Source organism: Symphodus melops, assembly GCF_947650265.1.
Source record: "Symphodus melops genome assembly, chromosome: 6".
NCBI classification, from domain to species: domain Eukaryota; kingdom Metazoa; phylum Chordata; class Actinopteri; order Labriformes; family Labridae; genus Symphodus; species Symphodus melops.
The window spans coordinates 23503999-23526912 of record NC_136696.1 but is presented as its reverse complement, the minus strand read 5'-3'; the positions used below and the strand labels follow the sequence as shown (position 1 = coordinate 23526912).

At 42.7% G+C, this 22914-nt stretch overlaps 2 protein-coding genes across 4 annotated transcripts in view; one reads left to right on the top strand and one right to left on the bottom strand.

Annotated features, from left to right (window-relative positions):
- The window catches only part of peak1 (pseudopodium-enriched atypical kinase 1), a 94335-nt gene extending 75783 nt beyond the window's left edge, over positions 1-18552 (top strand). For all 3 annotated transcript variants that reach the window (XM_079346280.1, XM_079346279.1, XM_079346281.1), the window contains 3 exons: positions 4469-4719; positions 10833-11650; positions 16302-18552. In XM_079346280.1, the coding sequence (XP_079202406.1) occupies positions 4469-4719; positions 10833-11650; positions 16302-17681 (2449 nt within the window). In that variant the 3' untranslated portion in view covers positions 17682-18552. The remainder of the gene's footprint in view (positions 1-4468; positions 4720-10832; positions 11651-16301) is intronic.
- LOC306825499 (excitatory amino acid transporter 3-like) overlaps positions 1-22914 on the bottom strand; it is a 213831-nt gene that overhangs the window by 4173 nt on the left and 186744 nt on the right. The window lies entirely within an intron of this gene.

Sequence of the window (22914 nt, the reverse complement as noted above, 5' to 3'; positions counted from 1 at the left end):
ACATTAAAAGGTATTTTAAAAAGATATATATTTTAGAAGTCCATTACAGTCCATTAAACTTGCTTGGTGTTAGAAATGTCTCCATCTCACATTTTTAGGCCCACTTGTTCACACAAACCACTATCACTGGCAGATGGGACTATTTGTATGAAACAAAACACCTTCTCTCCAATTGTCTTTTGCAGTAAGTGAGGGGACGTTCATGTTACAAAGGCATCTTAGAAACCTAAATGCTCCTTGGCTAAACAGACTAGTGGCTCAGTGTTAAGTAACCTGCCACTCAACTCATTCTACCTACCTTTTGTTGTGATCGGCAGATGAGGGGTTAACGCTGCAGGCTTTTCTTTCAAAGTGGAAGCAGTTTTATTGGCTAACCGTGGGCGTGCGCTCCAGCGCTGACAAACACACATTAACCTTAGACAGGTAAGAACTCTCAAAGAGTGAGGTAGACGGGGAAAGAATTTATGCAGCAAAAGACTTGGACTGTTCAGCCTGGGATTTCCTGCTCTGCCTAGAATGTGAATTCACCTTTACCTTGTGTTCAAGCTTTCCAGATGGGAAGCTGTGTGAGCAAGTACAGTGGGTAAGAACTGAAGTCCTTTTCCTTTCATTTGCTTCCGCTCATACCTGTGACCTCCAGGCCTTTTTCAAGTGTTACTGACAAAGAATGGAGGAGATGTAGGTGAAGGTGTAGCGGTGGGTTTCGGTTCACAGATTGTTCATTGCATGCAGCAGAAGTTTGACAAACAGTGAATGCACTTGAGTAGCTTCATGCTGTTAGAACAAGTCAGGTCCTGACATTGAAACGTGTAGCAGCCATAAAGGTATTTATTGTGTCAAGGGCTGCTCAAGGACTGTTTTGTTCATGCTGGATTAAGTGCTGGAGACTTTTTGATTTAGTGCCATTTTGACCAGTTATCGGTAACCGTAAACTTATTGGTAGTTTGGTTTTCTGTTGGATTGTTGGTGTTAGTGTTGTGTCAGAGAAAGTATAGTTTACCTAGGTAGTAAAAAACAGAACTATTTTATTCTATTTGTTTAGAAAGGGAAGAACAGAGGAGGAAACGTGGTTAAAATGCACTAATCAGAATGTCAGAATGTGCTTTATGAGCGAGTCTCTATGCCTTTGTATCTCACAATGTACGTCCTCTTTGTACTGTTATTGACCTGCATAAACAATGGCTCTGGTTTTTGTCAACTGTCAGCTCCAAGTGCTAAAGTAAAGCACTGAGGCGACTCCGAGGCTATCGATGAGCTCTCTGTTAGACACTTTAAAGAGGCTCTGTGCTCCTCAAAGACACATCGTAAACATGTCAAGTCTGACGCTCAGCTCAGACGCGCTGCCGCGGGGCAGAGACACCACTGCTTTCTGTTTTCTTGGAGAGCTCTTTTTTCTTTCAAGTGGTGATTTATAGTTGGAGGATTTAAAACTGGACACAGAAACTGTTTGATTCAATATTCCAGATATGCTTCAGTTTTCATTTAAAAATGTGTAGTGGTACTTTTTCTGTGGCCAAAGGTTGAATTTATGTTTTCTTTAAAATATGTATTTACATTTATCTTGTTGTCTTCTTTGGATGCAAATATAGATTGTTGTTATGAAATGTTGCTGTTCTTTCTGTATCACCATTTCAACACCTATATGACTGCCTTAATGGAGTATCTAGACATACAGTATACCTTTTTAAGGTGTATTCATTCTGAGCTTGTGAACGGCAGCAGGAGACTTTCCAGCTTGTTAGCGATCCATGGATTTCTGCTTCTTATACTGTCGACCTCGAATGGATGGACACAGATCTCAATGAGCTTTTGTACAACAGAGACTTTAACCAGTGATCACATAAGTTAGTCATATTAGCAACATGTTTGATCACAATTACTGTCAAAGGAAGTGACACATCATTAGCACATTCAGAATAATTCAAACATCACTGTCATGCTGCCCCACCCACAACAACACCCGCGGCTGTATGAACTCTGCGTGGCCTCTTTTGTTTTACTCTGAGTTCATTTTTAAGGACTGGAAAGATAAATGTATAAAAAACATATTCAAAGGCAAAATGGAAGTGTCAGAATTGTAAACACTTGGTTGGTTGTAATTGAACAGATAACAGGGTCAGACACTGTCTTAAACGGCTCTGCTGCAGGTATTTTGTGTGTTACTCGTTGGCTCTAAGTCTGTGACAGGACGTCACCCAGCCTGGGTGGTCACAACCCAGGTGGCCTGCTGAGGCTGAACGGGCTCACAAAGGTCACGTTGTAAGACTGCCACTGAACTCTTTTCAGAGAAGAGGCCGGTAAGCAGCTCTCTCTTCGAGGATCTTATTTCCTGTGATCAGGAGGCAGACTGCTCTCAGATAGCTCTCGACATGAAGACCGTAATTAGCCTACTAAACATCACATTACATCAGCACCCTGGCCAGTCAGCACCAGCACGAGTTGGTGAGGCTGGTTTTAATATGTTCATCAACTCATGTCAGTAATGCTGGTCAAAGAATGTACCATCAGTAGAGACATGTGGTCCTTTCAGTAGGATTGAAGGTCGTTAATGTAAGTTCTACAAAACAAACCAATTCCTTTATTGTTTCTCCTCAGACGCTGTGTTTCCTTCTTAAAATGAATTGGGCTTGATTTTGACTGGTTGCTGAGTGTTTTTTAAACTTTGGAGTAGTCGACTAGTCTGAATATTAAAATGTCTTTTACCAACCTTTAATGAATCACAGGGAACATGCACTTGTGACCACTGTGTGGAAAGAAGTGAGATATTAAAATCTGCTGAAACAGCCTTGGTTTTACACAGCAGAGTCAATGTCATTCCTCTGATTTGTTTTATCTTAAATTCATTATTTTACATGCAAAGAGCCGAGGCTGCAAAGTAATAAGAGCTTCCACATGAAGCGGCAAAATCAATCCAAACAGAAAGTTCCTCACAGGAGCTACATGCTGTATGCTGTAGGTTCCATTAATGTCAACTTTCACAGTATTCTTCATCCCAAAACAAATGGCTGTTTTGATTGAAGCATGGAAAAGAGAGATGGGATGAGATAGATACCTGAATACTCTGAAGAATGTCCTTGTGTTTATATTCATTTTTAACCACCAACATTTATTTTGAATCCTTAAAAAAAAGGTTAACTGGATTTCCCTCTTCAAAAAACATTTGCGAATCGTTCTTCAAAGAGTTTTAAAAGCTGCACTGTAAACCTCAGTAACCACTTGTAAGCAATCGTCTTCGCTTTAGCCTTTGCTGGCACATCACTGGCTCTAGACTCACATCTTCACACGCTAACTCTAAATACAGACTGGTTTTCAACAGACATGTCAGAACGTGTTTATTTCTGCCCTACAATGCAATAAAAGTGTGATGAGTTCAAGACCTCATGGCCAGTTGTGATCATGCCACTTCCTTAGTGAGACGCATACAGTATGTGGCAGATTGCCTCCACAACTCACCACATCTCTGGCAGCAATGAGCCACAGTGTATGACAAGTCTCTTCATAGCTTCCTCGGGGCTTTCACACTGTGACTGGAGTCGCTGTGCAATCTCAAGTCTGCAGTGTTAACACTCTGAGTAACGGTTAGATATGACCCAGATTTCTAGTGCACTACAACTCATTTTAGACCTCTGTCATTTTCTAATGAAGTATAAGACATCCCGTCGTAACATTCATCAGCTCTTCGTCATTTTAAGCAGCATTGTTTGAACACAGACATAAAACTCAACAAAGCATTAACAGGACCGGCATCAGTGTTCATCGTGCCAAGCTCCATAATGCTAACATAGATCTGGAGAGGGGAGAGGTAACATTTAGCATGTCAACGAGAAAACGCGTACATCCCAATGTTTATGTTTATTACTCATTCTGTTTATTGAAATAGAAGACAGATGTGTGACTTGAACATCACATCTTTACATCCATCTGTCACCACAACAGAATGTGTTTACACAATGAAACATAATATCACAAATTATTGATACCTCACTTTCCTTTTTCTTCTGCCTCTCCTCTGGCAGAGTTTGTGGAGACACTTACCTGCTTTCGAAAGCCCTCACTTACAACCGAGCTGCTCTGATTCATCCCCCTTTGAGCGAGGGAATGAAAGTGAGCTGATGGAGAAATATTGACAAAACTGACCAGAGAGGATGAAAATGTTTCTCTATGTTGTTGACGTCCTGTGATAAAATCTGTCATCCACAAAATAAACAATCACCAATTTCCTTTCAATAGCATCTTGTTTATCATTGAGAAACGGTCTCTGCAATAGACTTCACCATTAGTTTCCTGCTCTGTTGTGATTTGTTTTTGGCATCAACAGATTAAAGAGCGGCCTGAAGTAACGTGGAGATGTACTTTCATAGTTTTTAACCAAAGGCAGGAAAGAGACGAGCAGTTTAAGCAGACTGTTAATGGAGCAATCCTTTGACGTTTTCATTACTAATTAAGTCTCTCTCTCTCTCATCTGCAGCCAGGTACCAGTCAGTGCTAGCCATGCCAGGGATCGAGAGCTGCCCGGTGCCGCCTCCCTTCCTGCCAAAGTGAATCTGGGACTGGTGCTCGGGGAGGGCGAGGAGGGCCATGCGAACCAGGGTACGACACCGGCCTCAGCCAGCGAGGGCAGCGCCAGCCTCGGAGAGCCAGAGGAAGAGGATGGTAATAACTCCCATCACTCCCTCTCTACCGCCTCCAGCCAATGCAGTGCCACGTACAGCAACCTGGGTAAGAAAGACACGGGCAAGAGCATTTCTTTGTTTTCCTTTGGTGTGTTTTTGTGCACATGGCTGCTTAAATATGGATTCAAAAATGTACCTTAAAGAGGAATTTGCTGGGTTTTATCAAAGTACAGTGAACAAAATATGTCCTACAAAGCTACAGGACAGTACGCCATGACGTCCACTGCCGCATGCATGAACTGATCTTTATAGATTTGATGTCACGCAATTAAAAAAACAATGCAAAATCAGATGGCTATATAAAACTGCACAGCTTAATATAGCTATAAAACTAGCTCGAAATGGTTAACAACTCCACCATGTTGAAACCAGATGAGACTTAAAGAGCTTCACAGCTGTACTGAAACGTCATGTTGTGGACTTTGCTGAACAGTAGTATCGCCCTGCAGGTGAACATTTCAAAACTTTTTTTTTTTTTTTTTGTCCAGGGAAAACAACAACAGACGGATGCAATTTATGTTCCGAATGTTACCTCATTTCAAACTTAACATGGATTTAATTTGACTTTATTGAAGTATCATCTGCCTGTAAAAAGAAGGCAGTGCTGAATGTCGTGGATGAATATTGCCAGACTGACACTTCTCAGATTTCGGTATAATTTATTCTCTGCTAAAAACAGCCAGACCTTTATTCTCCACACATCCTGTCTCCCACAGCCCGCAACTTGGAATCTAGAATAACTTAATAACATGTTATTTCAGAAGAGTAGAAACCTTTGCCTGGAGGTGGTTTGTTCTCTTTTATGTGGAGCTGCTTCTGTCGCTGTTGGGCCGTTTCTCACGGTGGATCACTCACTTACATAAATCAACAGACTTTCTGTTTGTATTGTCCCATTACCTTTGCTGCATTCAGTAAACCATATTTAAGATGCTGAGTGGAGCAGAGCTGCTATAAATGATCATAAAAGCTCTAATCTTCTTAATGTATCGGACGTTCATTATGACCCTTTATCTCCTCTATTAAAGGTCCTAATGTTCTCTCACTGCTTTGTGCAAATCAGGTTAACAAAGAGACCTGGAATAAATATTTCTCACACGACTCCTCTGCTCTAATCTCTTAAAACAAATAAAAGCAGCTGCTTGAAAGAAAATCTATGCTACCAGCTTGAATTTACCTGGAGGAGTCAGAAAAACCGACAAACAGAAAAGCCATTCAGAAAGAAGAATTATGCACATTTTGTGTTGTGATTCTACATCTCTGTTTTTCTTGTCTATTTCCTGCTGACTTTAAATCATCAGGAGGTGGAGAATGATATATTTATAACACATATATTGTATTATGTATTTCAAATGAAAGAATTCCTTCAGGAGCTTTAAGTATTGAAGAGTTTTTCACAGCAGAGAGAGTATCTAATGAAAGCCTCTCTCTGGTTAATAACACCTCTACAGAAAACATCATGACTCTTCTGGATTTATACCGTAAATTCCGTACTATTGAGCGCACCTGGATATAAGCCGCACCGGCTAAAAATAAGTAAATAAATGTATTTGTACATATATAAGCCGCACTTGATTATAAGCCGCAGGTGTCCACGCTATAACAGGAGCTATTTACACAGACGTAGGCTACCGGTAACATCCGCAAATACTGTAGCGTCCGTACGGACGTTAAAGGACGACGAGAGCGTTCAAATAATAACTTTTAATAACCCGATCACTGTCGGCCGTGACCACGCCGTTTACAGCGGAGAACAACACACGTAACTTGCCGTAACAATCCAACTCTCTCCCCCAGCGTTCTCTCATACAGCCACTCAACACGTTCTCGCTGGTGCATTCACTGACTCTCCACATAATCGGAATTATGAACACATTATCAACTACTGACTTTACAACATGAACCGTTACAATACGAAGCCTAGCCGACGGTGTCTGTAACACGGCTGATGAAAAAGATGACCGTAATATATTTCACAAGAAAAAGTCCATCCATTCACTGCCTCAGAATGACTTCATTACTCACTTCCTCAGTCTCTGTTGTCGCTGTCAGTGTCATCTTAACGTGCAGCAGCTCTGTTAGCTTCTTTGACAGCCAGGTCGATCGCCTTTAACTTGAAAGCTGCATCATATGTATTTCTCCGTGTGTTTTCCATGATGAGGGTGCGTGCATGAAGCGCAAAATGACTGATATTAAGATCCGACGTGACGAAGTCAAATGTTTTTGCGGCAGAAGCTCATTGTCCCCCATAAAAAATCCATGCATTAGCCGCACCGGAGTAGAAGCCGCAGTGCTCGAAGTGTGAGAAAAAAGTAGCGGCTTATAGTCCGGAATTTACGGTAATTCTCCTCTGTGTGCAGTGGACGTTCCAGCAGCTCAGGTCTGCATGTTTGGTGCTGATGGAAGGATGAGCAGAAAGTGAGAGGCAAGCACATCTGTGTCAAACATAGCTGGCCACTTCACTCGTGTGTGCGTGTGTGTGTGTGTGTGTGTGTGTTTGTGTGTGTGTGTGTGTGTGTGCGTGTGCGTGTTACAGTGGGAAGCTTGTGGAGCAGATAAAGTGAACACATTATTACAGGTGTGTAGGTGGGTTAAGGACTGATCAGAGGCATGCTGCGTTGTTTGAGGTGTGGAGGTCATTCTTAAACTAACATGGTGTTTTTTTTGTTGCGCTTTTTGCTGCCTGCTTCCTGTTTATATTTGTTTTTGAAGCTGAGATTTCTCCCTGACTTTGTAGTTGGATAAACTGTGAATAAGTTACAGCTCCCTTAATGACGCATGAGGAGCCTCCTGCGCTCATGTTCTTTTTCCATTGCATACTTCTGATGATGCAGAAATGCGTGTCTACGTCATGTTTCTTTGGGGGAATGTTCTGGTCTTAAACATTTAACATCACAGCCGCGGAGCGTGTTGTCTTCTTATTGTCTTCTCTGTATCTTGTCGACTCTACATGTTGGAGTCACACAAATAGAACTGCTTTGCCTCCGCTCTCTCTGCCGTCCACTTTGAGCTCCAGTATTACTCCCTGTTCTCACATTTTAAACTAGAATCATGCTCACTTAGCAAGCATACCGGTAAGTGTTTCTCTCTCTCTCTCTCTCTCTCTCTCTCTCACTGGCTGTATATTCAGTTAACATGCACACACACACACACACACACACACACACACACACACACACACACACACACACACACACACACACATGTTAACCAGAGCATCAGCAGGCAGTAGGAGGCAGAGCCCTCCCTGCCTCACTCGCTGAGAGCTCTCCAGTGTTGTTGGAGCGTTGAGCCTGCCTGTTGGCACCAGCAGCTCCGTGCAGACTCTCAGAGATGGAAGCTCAGCGAAGCATTTCTCTCTGCCTCCCTGCACAGCTGCTGCTGCGCTGCGTTTACCTGAAAACTTTGAGGCATTAGTGGAATTGAGGTAGGCTCTTTTTTTTTTTTCCCCCACATCTCTGGGTATTTGTCTCTTTCATCTCTGTCTCCCTTGTTTACCTCTCCTCCTCACCTTCTCGCCTCTTGTTATTTTTCTCCTTCTTTGTTTATTCCCTCACTTTTTCCCACCCACAGCTCTGCTCCTGCTTCATTCCTCTGTTTCTCTGTATTCTACCCACCTCCTCCACGCCTCCTCTTTTAACAATTAGTTTAGGTGCAGCACAAGGACTGAACTGTAATCACTCATCTTTGGCAACAAGTTTCTTCTTCTTCTTTCAAAAATGATATTGTACTCTGTGGCGTCATGAAAGGTAGATTTCATTTGATTTAATGCATATCGAGGTGCTTTTGTTTCATTCACTTTTTAATTGAATTTGAAAGCGTGAAAGATAAATAAGACAGACTCTTCTCGTGTTTTTTGATGGTGACAGTGTTCATGTGCTGGTAGTCAGATTTGGATTAAGGAAAGAAATATCTGAAAACAAATTGTCATCTCAGAAACATGAGGTTCTTTGGTTGAACAGAGATGAGAGTGGGCGTCAGTAGCACAGCGGCTGTAGTCTAGAGTCCTCCAAGAGGACGGAGCGGGTTCAATTTCCACCTGTGGCTCCTTTATAGCGTGTCATCCTCCACTCTTTCCAACTCTATTCACTGTTCTCTACAATAAAGACACACAAAGGGAAAGGAGGGAGAAAGCTCTTCATGAAATCACACACAAATGTAAAAGATGTCATCTTTAAAAACAGAGAGTTCGACACTTTTTATGGTGATAGTTATCTGCTACTTTCTATTTTTTATTTGTACTAAGAATCATTTGGAAGGAAAATTTCCAGTTTCTCTCTGTATTTTACGGCACTCTCAGTTTCAACATTTCGACTTTATAAAACATAAATTTGTGTCTTTTTTCAAGTGTTCATTAGTAACAGCCCTAAATGAAGTAATGTGTTTGACCACTTTTTATTCAGATCATCCACAAGGGGCCATTTTAATCACACACTTTCTGCTGCGCTGCCGTTGAATCACAAATACTTGAAACAATCGTGTTGAATTTAAAATGAAACTCCGACTGATTCGGTGTTATGTGATTAAGTCAAGTCACGGCCACATTGCTGCAACAGAAGCTCCCTGCGACTGGATGAGCGAGGCGCTTGTTTTCCTGGATGGATTACGGCAGATTGGAGGAGGAACACATTAAATACAGCCGTTCCAGAGAGGATTACTGAGACTCATTTATCCCGACTGCTCTTTTTTAAGGCTGCGTCTGCTTTCTTAAGACGACGGCAGCGTGACACACACATGAGGTGTTTCTCTTAACGTTTAACTCCAATTTTTTTCGAAGAAGCATTTGAAGTGTGCGAAGAGAATTTGAGGAAGCTGTGTCATCTTCTCTCTTTGGTAATCTTTTAAGACATCGGGGTGTGTCCTGATGAGTTAAAAGCTGCATGGCAGGTCGTTGACCTTTTTCACCCTCTTAAATACATTTCAGGGACGGTTTCCTTCCCACCGTGTGAGCGACAAGACACCTTTGCTCCTTTCATCTTCTCAGACAGGTGTTTGTGTCCCGTCTGCCTCTGTGCTCCTCGACTCCACACAACATCCAGCGAGCCCAATCAACCCCTCTGTCGTTCCATTCCCTCCCACCGCCATCGCAGGGAAATAAGGTCACTTGGTGCCACTGATAAAAGTGCTCTCCATGCTGCCTCTTAAAGCCGCGCTGCAGATTGAGCCGGGCAGCTTGGTGGTTAAGAGGGAAAACTTGTGCCCAGCTGTCCTGCTTTCTGGATTGAATTCTCCTCAGGGCCACCAGCTCCTGCACGTGCCGCACAACTCGACCTCGTGTCTGTCAGCCTCTTGACTTTATAAGAAGCAGCGAGCCAGTGGGCGGCTGGAAATGACATGCGGGAGACTCAAGAAGACTTAATGATGCTGTTGGTGATTTTTGATTTGTGCTCGTACATCTTCTGAAGTCTTTTTTCCCCCCTCTAACTGTATGTCCTTAAGTGCTTTCTTTTACAAATCCTTTTTTTATCAGACTTCAAACCAAAAAAAGCTCAAATAAAGTACCTTTTAAGCGTCTTATTATTTGTCTGTTCTTGACTTTTCTTTGAAATGCATTTTCCTTCAACATTAATTAATTAAAGAATAAAACCCAAAAAGTAAAATCCAAAAAAGTCCTCTTTAGCAACAAGTGGCTCGTCCTCAGAAAGGTGAACTCACCAGCTCCAGATGTGTGCTTTGTTTCTTTTACTTCTTATCGATGGATCACAAGCTGTCAGCTGTAAATGACGATGTATTCACCCGGCCTGCTTAAAAGACCAATATCATGAGACATGAAAGAAGCATGCAGTGTTGAAGTGCTGGCTGCTCTGACATCAATGCAGCAGCCAGTATGTCCTCCGGCTGACTTCAGATTTGCCAGGAAACAACAAACAAACAGGTGTTGCAGTGATGGAAGCAGGCAAACAAACTCAGATATGATTAATTACACCGAACATTTGAAGCCTCAGCATTTTTTAAAATTAGTTCCACAACCAGAACGCGTGATAAAACGAAGATAAATATTGTAAATGCTTTTGAAAAATGGAGAATTCTGGGTATTTAATTTGACATAAATTAAAGCTTTTTGGACCTTTCATGTGTCTATCAGAACACAAAAGTGGGTTAAGCAGTTCAAATTTTAATGACTCTCATCGATGCTTCCACGTGTTGTCTGTTTTTCCTCAGGTCAATCGAGAGCCAACATGATCCCACTCAAACAGCCGCGGAACATCAAAGCATCCAACGACACACTGGCCTCCATCGACCTTGACGGCCTCACTGAGCAGCCTGCCCCAAAAGCAACACCCCCACCACTGCCTAAAAAAAACGTGCCTCGCTCCAATACTGAGCCCAGCCTGGCGGGGAGAGAACCAGTGCAGGGAGCCGTGAGACCTCGGGCGGAGGCTAAACCTGGAGGCACCAACCTGAGCGTGGCTAACCCTCTGTACGACTTGGACTCCACCTGGGAGACGGCCAGTCAGAGCTCCTCTCTTAGCTCAGAGGCTCACCGAGCCCACGACCATGAGAGCGGGGACTCCCTAGAGAGACCATCAGCCTCTGCAGCAGCCAGCAAGGGCCGCCCAACTAACAGCCTGTCCTCTCTGGCTTCACAACCTGCATCCAGCGCCACCACTGGCAGAGAGAGGAGGGTCTTTCCAAGCACTGAGTCTTTAGCTGGAAGGGGTCGAACTACAGGTCGAGGAGCTGCTCCTGCAGGAGGAGGAGGAAGCTCCAAAGCCCAGAGGCCGGCTCTGTACAGGGGCTTAGACAGCTGGGATGAGGTGGTGGGAAGGATCCGGGGGCTTCACACTGACACGCTGCGGAAGCTGGCGACAAAGTGCGAGGACCGTTTCATGGCTGGTCAGAAGGATCACTTGAGGTTCGGCACTGACAGCTGGTCCCACTTCAGGCTGACCACTGGGAAACCCTGCTGTGAGGCGGGGGATGCTGTTTACTACACTGCCTCCTACTCCAAGGACCCACTGGTCAACTACGCCATCAAGGTGAGATGTGTTGGTTTGTTTACACTTCAGTTTGTTCTCGCACAAAGTCCAACATTTGAACATGCAGCTGAGACAGGAATTCTGTCTTTTAATCCAGACCAATGAAATAATGGGATGTTTCATCCATTCATCTGTCCTCCTACCCGTGCACGTGAACCCCCTGTTACCCAAAGATTTCTTGTGAAAGAAGTTCTCCGAATTCACCAGTGTCACTGATGGTGAAGGGACTCTAATTCTTACCCAACAAAAGCAAAAAGCTAGAATCGACAGTATGTGTCCCCCAAGTGAAAGCAAGCCTCAATAGGAGGAGGTGTTTTTATCAATATGACACTGTTGATTAAAAGTGCAGTCTCACTCATTTACAGAACCAACGCTGTAAACAGAGCTGTTATTTATATAATTAAATCACATTAGGATTGCCAGGAGGAGTTTAAAACGTGTGGCCTCTACTGTAGTGTCCCTCAGAGTCCTTCAAGTCCATAATAATAAGATATTTACAGAGTTCAACAATCCTCAGTTTATTGCTCGCACTTTCAATCAACGTTTTTCACCCACTGTCAGCTGCTCACTTAAAGCCCGACGACAGCGAGCAGCTGTTTGTGGGCACAGGTATGTGGGCATCTTACTGCTTTAATTCATTAGTTTGTGTGTTGTGAGTCATTTTGCACTCCGACATGAGATGGGATTTTACATACATCCGCCGAGTGTAGTAGCTCCTGTCCTTGAAGAAGATCTTTAAATTCTTGTGTTTTGTTTTCACGTTGAGGAGTCTCGTCTCTTAGCTGAGATGAAAGGAGGTGTTTGTGCAGAAATATCAGCACTTAAACTGTGAGCCTTTAGGGCACGACATTGAGCTGTAAAACCTGTGAGTGCACGTTTGTTTTGTTTTTTTCTTTAGCTTCTCATCCATAATTAGAGAGAGAGAGGGGGGGGGGGCAGAGCTTTATGGACCAGGTCTGAAGTTAAACACAAAGAAGATATGGATGAAGATTGAATTATTCACAGGATATGAAAGTGTTCAAAGCTGTCTTCACATAAGCAGCGGGCTAAAGATTGAAGACATTTCATCCATAAATAAGACAACCAGGAGCAGCAGAGCACACACAGGCTCCAACATCCCAATTAAACGTTCCTTAACCCTCCCACTTAAAAGTTGTTCTGCAGCTTCTCTTGACCCCAGGAGTTTAGTCGACACTCCTGCAAATGAGATTCTTCATACTGTGATGTTTTTAATGCAGTGCTAATTATTCATAATCCGACTTTAGCATGTCCGTGTGAATTCAAATGAGAGAGTTGGTGTGCCTTAACACTTTTAAGTGCCTCTCTTTGATACCAGCATTAAGGGAAGGGAACATCGAAAACGCATGTTAACCTGAAGCTTTGTGTCACAGCCTGCAGTGTAGCTCACACGGTGTGGCACCTAAAACTGTACGTGTCACTTTGTAAAGGTATCTTTGAAGGGAGTGCAGTAGGCAGGTGAAGACCCAACATGTCCTAACACGCACATTCCTGAGGAGTTACACCGTGTGTTTGCAGAGCTCTTCATGTCGCATCACAATCTGATCACTCTACTGTAAATCATGTAGCTATAAATAAAAGTTGTGAAACTCATAACCTGAAGGTTTATAATTTGGTGTCAAGATCCTCTGATTAGTTTATTGAAATGTCTCCATTTCTGATCGCTGCTGTCCTCCTGACGATGAGCGAGACATCTCACATCCAGCTCTATTTAATAATGATAATAATAATACATTTAATTTAAAGGCCCTTTCAGGTCACTCAAGGACACTGTACACTACATAAAAATACACATTACTAAAGTGAACTAAAAAAAAAAGAGAGAGAGAAAAAGCTTCAATAGGCCTCATTTTTTACATCGTCAGAACCAACATCCAGGAAAACACAAGAAACATTTGACATTCTTGTATTTCCAGCAAAATCCTGAAGAAGTAGAGAAGGGATTTCACCAACTACCAAGGTGCATGAAGGCTATAGCTTGAGTATGAATGTCAACTTGTGCAGAACGTTGATCTGATGAAGGGTTGCTTGAGCTTTTTGACCTCTGCAAAGCAAATTCCAAAATCAGGCACCTGAGGGAAAAAAAGTCCTCCTTGTTGCATTTTGAAAATGTGTTTCTCTTGCATGTTCCCTTTCCTTAGAGGTGTGCATTAGAAAAACATAATTTTGACACATAACCTCCGTCCATCCATCCATTCATTATCTATTGTGCTTTTCCCGTTCTCAGTCATTCACAGAGCTGACAACCAGGCACCCTCACATTCACACCGACGAGTCACCATCTGACCTAACGAGCATGTTGTTTGGACTCGTGGGAGCTACAGTAGTGGGATGTAATTATCCCTGATTTATTGATTTACAGTAGAGGAAGTTTCTTAAACAGACTTTTTTTTTCTACAAGAAAAATGTAAAATGTTGCTCAACCAAAAAAAAACGTCACAGTAATATGATGTGATTGTTTTTTCACCTTTGTTGTTTTTGAAGAGAAAGTTTCGTCTGCAGCGAGCGACTTCATCCTGTAGTTGGCCTCTATTTTTTCTGGACTGTGATCAAAGTGTTGAGAAAGCGAGTGCCGAGGAGGCTGTCACAGCGGGTTAGCAGACAGACAGACTCAGTCCTGCTCTCTCACTCTGTTGTCTCAAATCATTGACGTCGAGAGCTGCAAAATATTTCCAAGTAACAAAATAACACAGAGTTTAAAACAGATATATTTGACTGTAAGGATTTTGTTTGAATTCTCTGCTTAAACGGTGTCTTTTATTTTCAACGTAGCACAAGGTGGCTCTGTCCCTCTTGAGTCAAGAGGTCTGATTTGTCCTCTCCAAACATCTAACGTTGGGTCACCTAAAGGAATTACAGAAGCGTGTTTTTGGCTGAGAAATGTCAAAATAACCAAAGGCACTTCCACCAGCTCTTATTATTGAAACGTTTTAACCGTTATGAACGATAAGGCTGTTGTTAAGCTATATTTTATTTTTCTCCAAAAATCCCTTGAGAAGATGAGAACAGCCTGTTAAAGGGGCCATTATCCTCCACCAGAAGTACTTCTCTGATGTTGGATCCGGGGATGCTGTGTCTGACCTTTTCTTGTAACTCTCTGAAAGCACTTCACATCATGATTAGCTTTAGCTGTGCGGAGGAGAGAAGAAGAGAATCCAAGGGTTTGAGCTTCTCTTTAAAGCTGTTTTTCATCTTTAAACAACGACCTGTCTTTCATTTTTCATCTAAGAAAACCAAGCGTGGCATTAAGACTGTTCTTAGGAGAGGCTGTCTGAGATATGAGCCTTTTAGCCTCCTTTTTTTTTTAAGCCTTATCCCAAGTTTTGATCATGTCCCTGACTTTAGACTGTTCATCTTTACTGTCTCAAACCCGGCATCCCAGCTCAGAGTAAGGATAAACTGGAGAAAGGAGAACTTGAGAAAAAGTGCTTTTCTTGGCAACAGCTTTGGCAAACTTTTATTGCCCCAGTGATTACCGTAAATTTCGGACTATAAGCCGCTACTTTTTGTCGCGGTTTTTAACACTGCGGCTTTTAAAACGATGCGGCTTATTTATGGATTTTTCTTGCGGGACAATGAGCTTGTGCCGCAAAAACATTTGACTTCGTCTCATCGGATCTTAATATCAGTCATTTTGCGCTTTATGCACGCACCCTCATCATGGAAAACAAACGGAGAAATACATATGATGCAGCTTTCATGTTAAAGGTGATCGAACTGGCTGTCAAAGAAGCTAATAGAGCTGCTGCACGTAAAGTTGACACTGACAGCGACAACGAAAAAGAGACTGAGGAAGTGAGTAATGAAGTCATTCTGAGGCAGTGAATGGATGGACTTTTTCCTGTGAAATATATTACGGTAATCTTTTTCATCAGCCGCGTTACAGACACTGTTTGATAAAGGATTTACAGTAGGCTTCATATTTGCCAGTAGTACGTATTTCATTAAAAGTTAAAAAAATGTCTTTGTGTCACGTCTTTCTGTGTAAATAGCTCTTGTTATAACGTGGACACCTGCGGCTTATAATCAAGTGCGGCTTATATATGTACAAATACATTTTTTTACCTATTTTTAGCCGGTGCGGCTTATATCCAGGTGCGCTCAATAGTCCGGAATTTACGGTATTTCTTTCAGGAGGTCAGTGCTCACAGGATAAAGCACAATATTCTTATTCTTCGGCCTGTGTGGCTCGTCAGTTGTTTATCTCCAGAATCGGGCAGCTTGGAGCGGATCTGTGTGTGTGTATCCGTCCACAGCAGTGAAAAAGGATGAATAAATCCTGTGTCACGTTATCTTCCCTTCCATGTTGACCGTAAGCGAGCCTTGAGGGACGACGGAGGAGCAGGATTCACTTTTCGTTTAAGAGGGGACAAGAAGGTAGAGATGTTGCTGCTCACCACCTGAAGTGCCTCCAGAAACACGTGGCACAGATCTGAACTCTACCGAGCACACTTTGTAATAGTTTATGTGCAACAATGGAACCATGTAAAAAAAAACCTACGATCTTTTGATGTTTTTTAACCAAAACAAAAACAGAGTATCACTCGCCTTCAGCTGTTTTTTTTAGCTCAATATCAGACCTCACATCGACGTTCACGTTCTCTTTCTTCTCTCTGTTTTTTTTTTTCTCCAGATCTGTCGCAGCAAAGTGAAGGAGACCCAGCAGCAGTTCTTCCACAGCCTCGCAGTGAGACAGAGCCTGGCCGTGAACTTTAACATCCAACAAGACTGTGGACATTTTCTGGCTGATGTACCCAACCGCCTTCTGCCCTGGGAAGAGGAAGAAGAAGATGAAGAAGAAGAGGAGGAGGAGGCGGAGAAGGAAGATCTGAGTGGACTGAAGGAGAAAGAGATTAAGACTGAAACAAAGTCAACTGACTCCAAAGCTCCAAATGGTAAATTAGATGAAACAGAAAGTCACATGAATACTGCCGGTCGTTTAAAGAGCAGGGTGGTTGTGATCACACGTGAGGTGCCCTTTCAAACTGTGGCAGATTTTGTCCGAGAAGGCGTCGCGAGACACACTCATAACCCGGAGCTGTATGAGCGTCAGGTGTGTCTCCTGCTGCTGCAGCTGTGCTCCGGCCTTGAGCACATGAAACCTTATCACGTTACCCATTGTGACCTGCGCCTTGAAAATCTGCTCATGGTCCACTGCCAACCCGGCATCCCCTGGAATCTCGACGTTCTCGAGCCAAACAACAACAGCAACAGCAGCGGCAGCGGCAACAGTTCTGGTGCTACGTCTGCCGGTGCCGCTGCTGCAGCAGCCAACGCCACCTGCCCCGCCCGCCTTATCATCAGCAACTTCTCCCAAGCCAAGCAGAAGAGCACTCTCATGGCAGCCGACCCCGGTACGCTGCGAGATCAGTCGCGTCTCGCGCCTGAAATCGTCACAGCGACACAGTACCGCAAGTGTGACGAGTTCCAGACTGGAATTCTCATCTACGAGATGCTGCACAGGCCCAACCCCTTCGAGGAGACACCAGAGCTGAAGGAGAGGGAGTACACGTGGGCGGACCTGCCCCCGCTGCCGGTCAGGTCTCTCTACTCACAGGGTTTGCAGCAGCTGGCCAGGTTACTTCTCACTGTCAACCCTTCTGAAAGGATCCGCATGTCCGAGGCCCGGGCCTGCCTGCAGTGCCTGCTGTGGGGCCCGCGTGAGGACTTGTTTCAGGCGCTGGGCTGCAGCAGCACGGGCCCCATGTCCGGGGCAACCGCCAGCCAGCGAGAGGCCACCCTCCAGAACTGGCTGGACCTGAAGCGGACTCTGATGATGATCAAATTTGCAGAGCGCTCTCTGGACTTGGCTTGCGGCGTGAGTCTGGAGGACTGGCTTTGCTGCCAGTACCTGGCGTTCGCCACCACAGACACCCTAAGCAGGGTGGTGCACATCCTGCAGCAGCCGCAGCCTCACCCGAAGCCCCAGAACCAGAGCCAGCCGGCACACACAGCACAGAACCAAACGCACCAAGCACACACCCTCCACCTGACTCAGTCGCAGCCACTCTGAGATCATTTGACCAGCTGTTACCATGGCAACAGATCCAACTTCCCCAATGTGGTCCCTCTGCTCACGCTAATGTGTGATGTAAGCTAATAGTCAGCTTTGTTGTTGCAGCAGCTACAATCCCCAGCTAAAGCTAAGCAGCTTGTGGTTTAGAATCTGTGTTTTCTTCATGGACAAATCAAAGCATGGACTGAGAGGCAGCGCTCCCATCAGACAGGAAGGGCTTCATGTTCAGGGTAAGTGTTAGCACCCATTGACAACAACAGGATGGTTAGAAGTCCAAGCAGGGGAAGTGGCTGTCTGACATTGTTCTCAAAACCGGCCCTGGACCGTTTTAAACATTACATTCTGAAAAAGAAAAGTCATCATGTTTCTCAACTCTGACTTCCTTTAGCTGATCACTTCTCTCATAGTTTAATACACTCCACTAGATTTCACAGATTTGTGAGGGAATTTAGAAACGTCGGCGCTTTCTCGCTGCCAAGTTCTTCAAGATCACTGAAATGTGACAGCAGCTGTCTCCTGATTTTATTTGAGGTAGCGTCAAACAGAATACATACTTATCAGAGATGTGAAGACACACCACACTTAGAGTCCCTCAGAGATCTCTTAAGATAGCATAAGAAATGCAGGTTTAGCTCACATTTACTGCATTCATCTGTAAAACATCATATTTTACACAACTGTCCATTCTTGGAACAACAAATATTTGAAATCTACAAAGAACAGAAAAAAAGCGATCAAAGATGGCCGTCTGAAACGATAGATGTGTCCTCAAAATGAATATCAGGGTGAGATTTCATTTAGACTGACATTTCAGCACTGAAGCCAAAGATCTGTCGTGTATTAGCATTATAAAGTTCAGAGATGCTTTAACATGATGAAGCAGATATATTTATTTCAGTTTGTAATGAAATGCAGTCAGACGTGATGACGGTATCGACGTTTACTCTCCACCTCGCCAAAGTCAGTCTGAAGGTGTGTCTGAACATTAACCACACTTCCTGAACGAGAACTTCCTCGTTGTAGTTTCCAGGGAGCATTTAGCAGGTTTTAGAGACTTTGGAGTTCAAATGGGACACAACTGCCTCCACCTTTGCTTTTGCTTTCTTGTCAGAGTGCGTGCAATTCATACCTTTTGTTGTCGCTGTTGTAGTTGTTATTCTTTGGAGGTAACGAGGTGTGAACACATCATGCAGTCTTGTTCTACACTTCTCTCTTTAATTCATTTGTGGCACATAAACTGATGCTTTTCAGTTCAAACCTAACACTTAGGAGACAAAATGAAAGGGGGACGGATGTTTCAGAGACTGCAAAAGGTTTTTTTAATTTTTTTTTTTTATTGTGTTGTTTTTGTCAAGTTGTTATCGAACGGTTCTGCGTTACGGACGATATTTGCACATTCAGTGGGAACTCCTGGATGGGGGACTGAGGACATGAAGCTTCAGGAGAGACTGAGAAAAGTTCCTGTGAATCAGATTAACTGGATTTGTTTTGATTTGCAGCGTGTGGAATGTAAAAGTTTGCCTGGACTGAAAACAGATTTTATTTTTTTGTGGACCTGCCGTCGTCGTCTGCTCCAGAAACACAACCACCCTTTCCAATAGAACCACTTTGTTTCACATCTCGACAGGAGAGAAACGCATTACTCAACCACTGAGACTTGTTTCCATTCCTCCTGCCTCCTTTCCCGTCCGCTTTGTTGTTATCTATTCAATCGGACAGCTTGCTGCTTGACACACAACAAACACGGTTCTTCAGTGTTGTGTTATTGATCAGTAACATCCCGGCCTGTGATCGGTGCTAGTAAAACAAGTTCAAATGCTTCAGCTTTCCCTTAAAAAAACAACACAGCCAAACTCAAAGGTTTCATCGTGATTAAGATGTTAAATCAACTGAAAAAAAAAAACATCTTTGACTTTGATCCAAACAACACTGGCTGTACTTACAGAATGTTTCCTACATACATTTAGGTGCTCAATTACTTTAAATGGACACAAAAAAAAAAAAACGGAATCCTGAAGTTTACTTTCTTTGCTCGGTATACTGAATCCCATTTTCTCTTCATATCTGATTGCTGGAGCAGTTCAGTTTGCCACTAGGTCCCTGCAGGTCTACAGAACCAGAACTGAAAGGTCCATTGGATGAAACAGGAGACAAAGCAGGTGTGAGTGTGTTGCTGCATTTTAAAGGTTTTGTGTTCTGAGGAATGTGTGTGGACAGCACTGGTGGCTGTCCTTGTGTCTAAAGATTTAAGCCTTTATATAGTATATATAGTATAAATATATATAACCTTTATCTATTTTAACCCACACACACTATTTTGTCACGTACGGAGCACTTCTATTTCTGTCACTAGAGTCTAAATGTCATTTATTCATTTCTAAAGCTTCACTTTCTTCTACCTGCTCATAACCCAGAAGACAAAGGTGGGTGAGTAGATATCACTGACCTTAACAAAGAATCCAAACAGAACTATGTACAGTATTTTTACCCCTCTGAGATGAACCACTTTGAGAAGAGGCAGAAGGAGAACTTTTAGGGCGCCATTTATTTCCAACCTTCATCAACTGTACGGCCCACAGCGGATAATATGGTCTATTAATTTTTCTCTCTTTGATCTGATTTCTTCGTTGCATTGTTTATTGCCACTGAACAGAAAAACAGAAGCTCACTGAGGCTCTATGAATATGTGTACAGTATGTCTCCTGGCCTGCCGCCATTTATTGTTGATGGAGTTAACCAACGGTAACAGAACAATAAATATATGTTTTTATAAATACACTTTGTGCCATCATCTTATTGCTGTTCTGATACGCTTGATGTTTCCCTCCAGTCGAGAAAAACAAGAATGCATCGATCCTGGACAGACTGTAAAACAACGGAGCTTAGTCAAAACGGTGAAAAGATTAAACTACTGTTGCTCCACAGTGAACGGTGTATTTCACCTTCCTCGTGTACAACCACAATTCCCAAAAAGTTTAGACACAAATGTGTCTGTTTGGAATTAAAGGACACTTACATTATTTCCAAACAGAAACAGAAAATATGTTTTTAATGGGGTGTGAATTCTTTATTAATCATCCTTTTAATTGCCATTTTACATAGTATCTGAACTTTTTTCAAAGTTGCAGTTTTGTATACTATCCCATACTTGTACATATTACACTGGATTAGTTGAACACTTTTATTCTACTCCTTTTCAAACTGGGCTCGAGCTCAAGCGTCACTAAACCAAACTGGAGCCTCAGGCTGATAAAGAACCTTTGAATTATTTACAGTGACTATGCTAAAACTGGGAACATATTCATCATTTCAGGGGGTTCGAACATCAACCAAATCCCTCTGAATGTTTTAAACTTTAAACTTTAAAATCTTCAATCGTTCTTTTTTTTCCCCTCTTTTTTGTAAGTCTACAGTATTTTCTTTGCTGGTGTATCTCAGGGTTTTTGATAGAAGTGGAGATAAAAAAGATTCTCTTCACTTCTCTCAGAGAGAATAATTGTTATAAGTTATTGATTCAATCTGTTCTTAAAGTCCAATGTTGCTTTCAGCATCGATTTACGAGGTGTTTTTAATAATATCAGATTTAAGGATTTAAATACTCTGGATTAGTTAAAGAGTCCTCGAGCAACTTTCCCTCCCTGCTCACTGATCATGAGCATCCTAAATGAATGGTGTCAACCTTTCTGAATGATCCCTGTGAAGAAAATGTTCAATAATTCACTTCAATACTTAATACTTGTTATTAAAAATCTCTTTGATCTTGGCTCGTGTCATAACTGTAAGAAAAAGTTCTGGCATGAACTAACTAAAAAACAATTGTAACATCTGTGAATCATACACGCATACACGGACACTGCAGGAGCTTCACCACCAGATGGAGACATTTCAAAGGAAAAGTGAACCTACCCTGCCGTGAACCTACTTGAGCTGCTTTTTTATAGGCTTTGCTTTGACTTCAATTTATGCCAAATCCTGTTCAATCACACAGCACTGGGTAAACGTGCTGTGTGATTTTTGCAGGATGAACTGAAGGGAAACTTTTCTGTAGAGAGGCTTACAAGGATTTACCACAGATGAAACTGTCATACAGCTAAAGCAAAGTCGGTGTGAGGGTCCTGTCTAGAGCGAGATTACTCTCTTTTGTTGCATAATGTTTGTTACTCATCTTATGGGAAAAGAAAATTGCAGAAGATGACTCTTTGTTCAATACATCCTCACGTGTTACATTGTAAATTAAATGACATCAGATGTGATCAAATCCTCCATGTTTCCCTCTTAATGCTAACAGAGGTTTGATCTATTACAAGTGATCATCATGTTTCCATTCATGTTTGGTCTTCATCCACCAACTGTCAGCAGTGCAACCAAGAAAATGGCCACCACACAAAAGTCAAAAGAATCCTCCACAGACGGAGCTTTATCTATTCGCTTGATGGAGAAACCTGATGTGAAGTCATGTTTTCATCACGCAGTTTTGTTGTTTTGTGTTTTTGTACTTACTGAAAACATATTAACAATGACCGTTTTACAGTTTAGCTGTGGCTCTCTTTCAGGACCTGCTGGGATTCGCGTTGCTTTAGTTTGAGATCTGTTGCATTAAGCTGTGGTAAGTACTCCATGCAGGCAAATAACAATCCCATTCATCAGTCTGGAGGCAGAGGGATGCTCCAGTGGGTTTATCACCTGTATTGTGAGTCATTGCTTAATCAATAATATGGTAGATTGAAGTCAGAGAAGGCCCCATAGGCTGTCAGAGCACATCACAACATACTTACTAGGGGACTGTTGGGGATCCTCAGCAAGCAGGAAATAATAATGTTACATTATTTAAAGTCTGTAGATCTGCCCCATGAGAAATGAAAACGCAATAGTCGATATCAGGAATCAACTGAAGGAGGATATCAGCATTTAAAGCCACATTTATTTTTCTTTCTTGCAGGCTTAGATAGATAGATAGATAGATAGATAGATAGATAGATAGATAGATAGATAGATAGATAGATAGATAGATAGATGGATACTTTATTTACCCCGAGGGAAATTCAAGGTATATGATTGAACAATCTTGTCTGCCTCAAACATTAAAAGTAATACGATTTCAGGCCAACAGGAGACTCATTGTGAGGCGCCTGGTTGTTAGTGCTGCTTTGCCACCATTAGAAAAGTAATTGTTTACAGGACTTCCTTGCATCATGCGTTCAGGGAGCTGTCTCATATCCAACACTTCCAT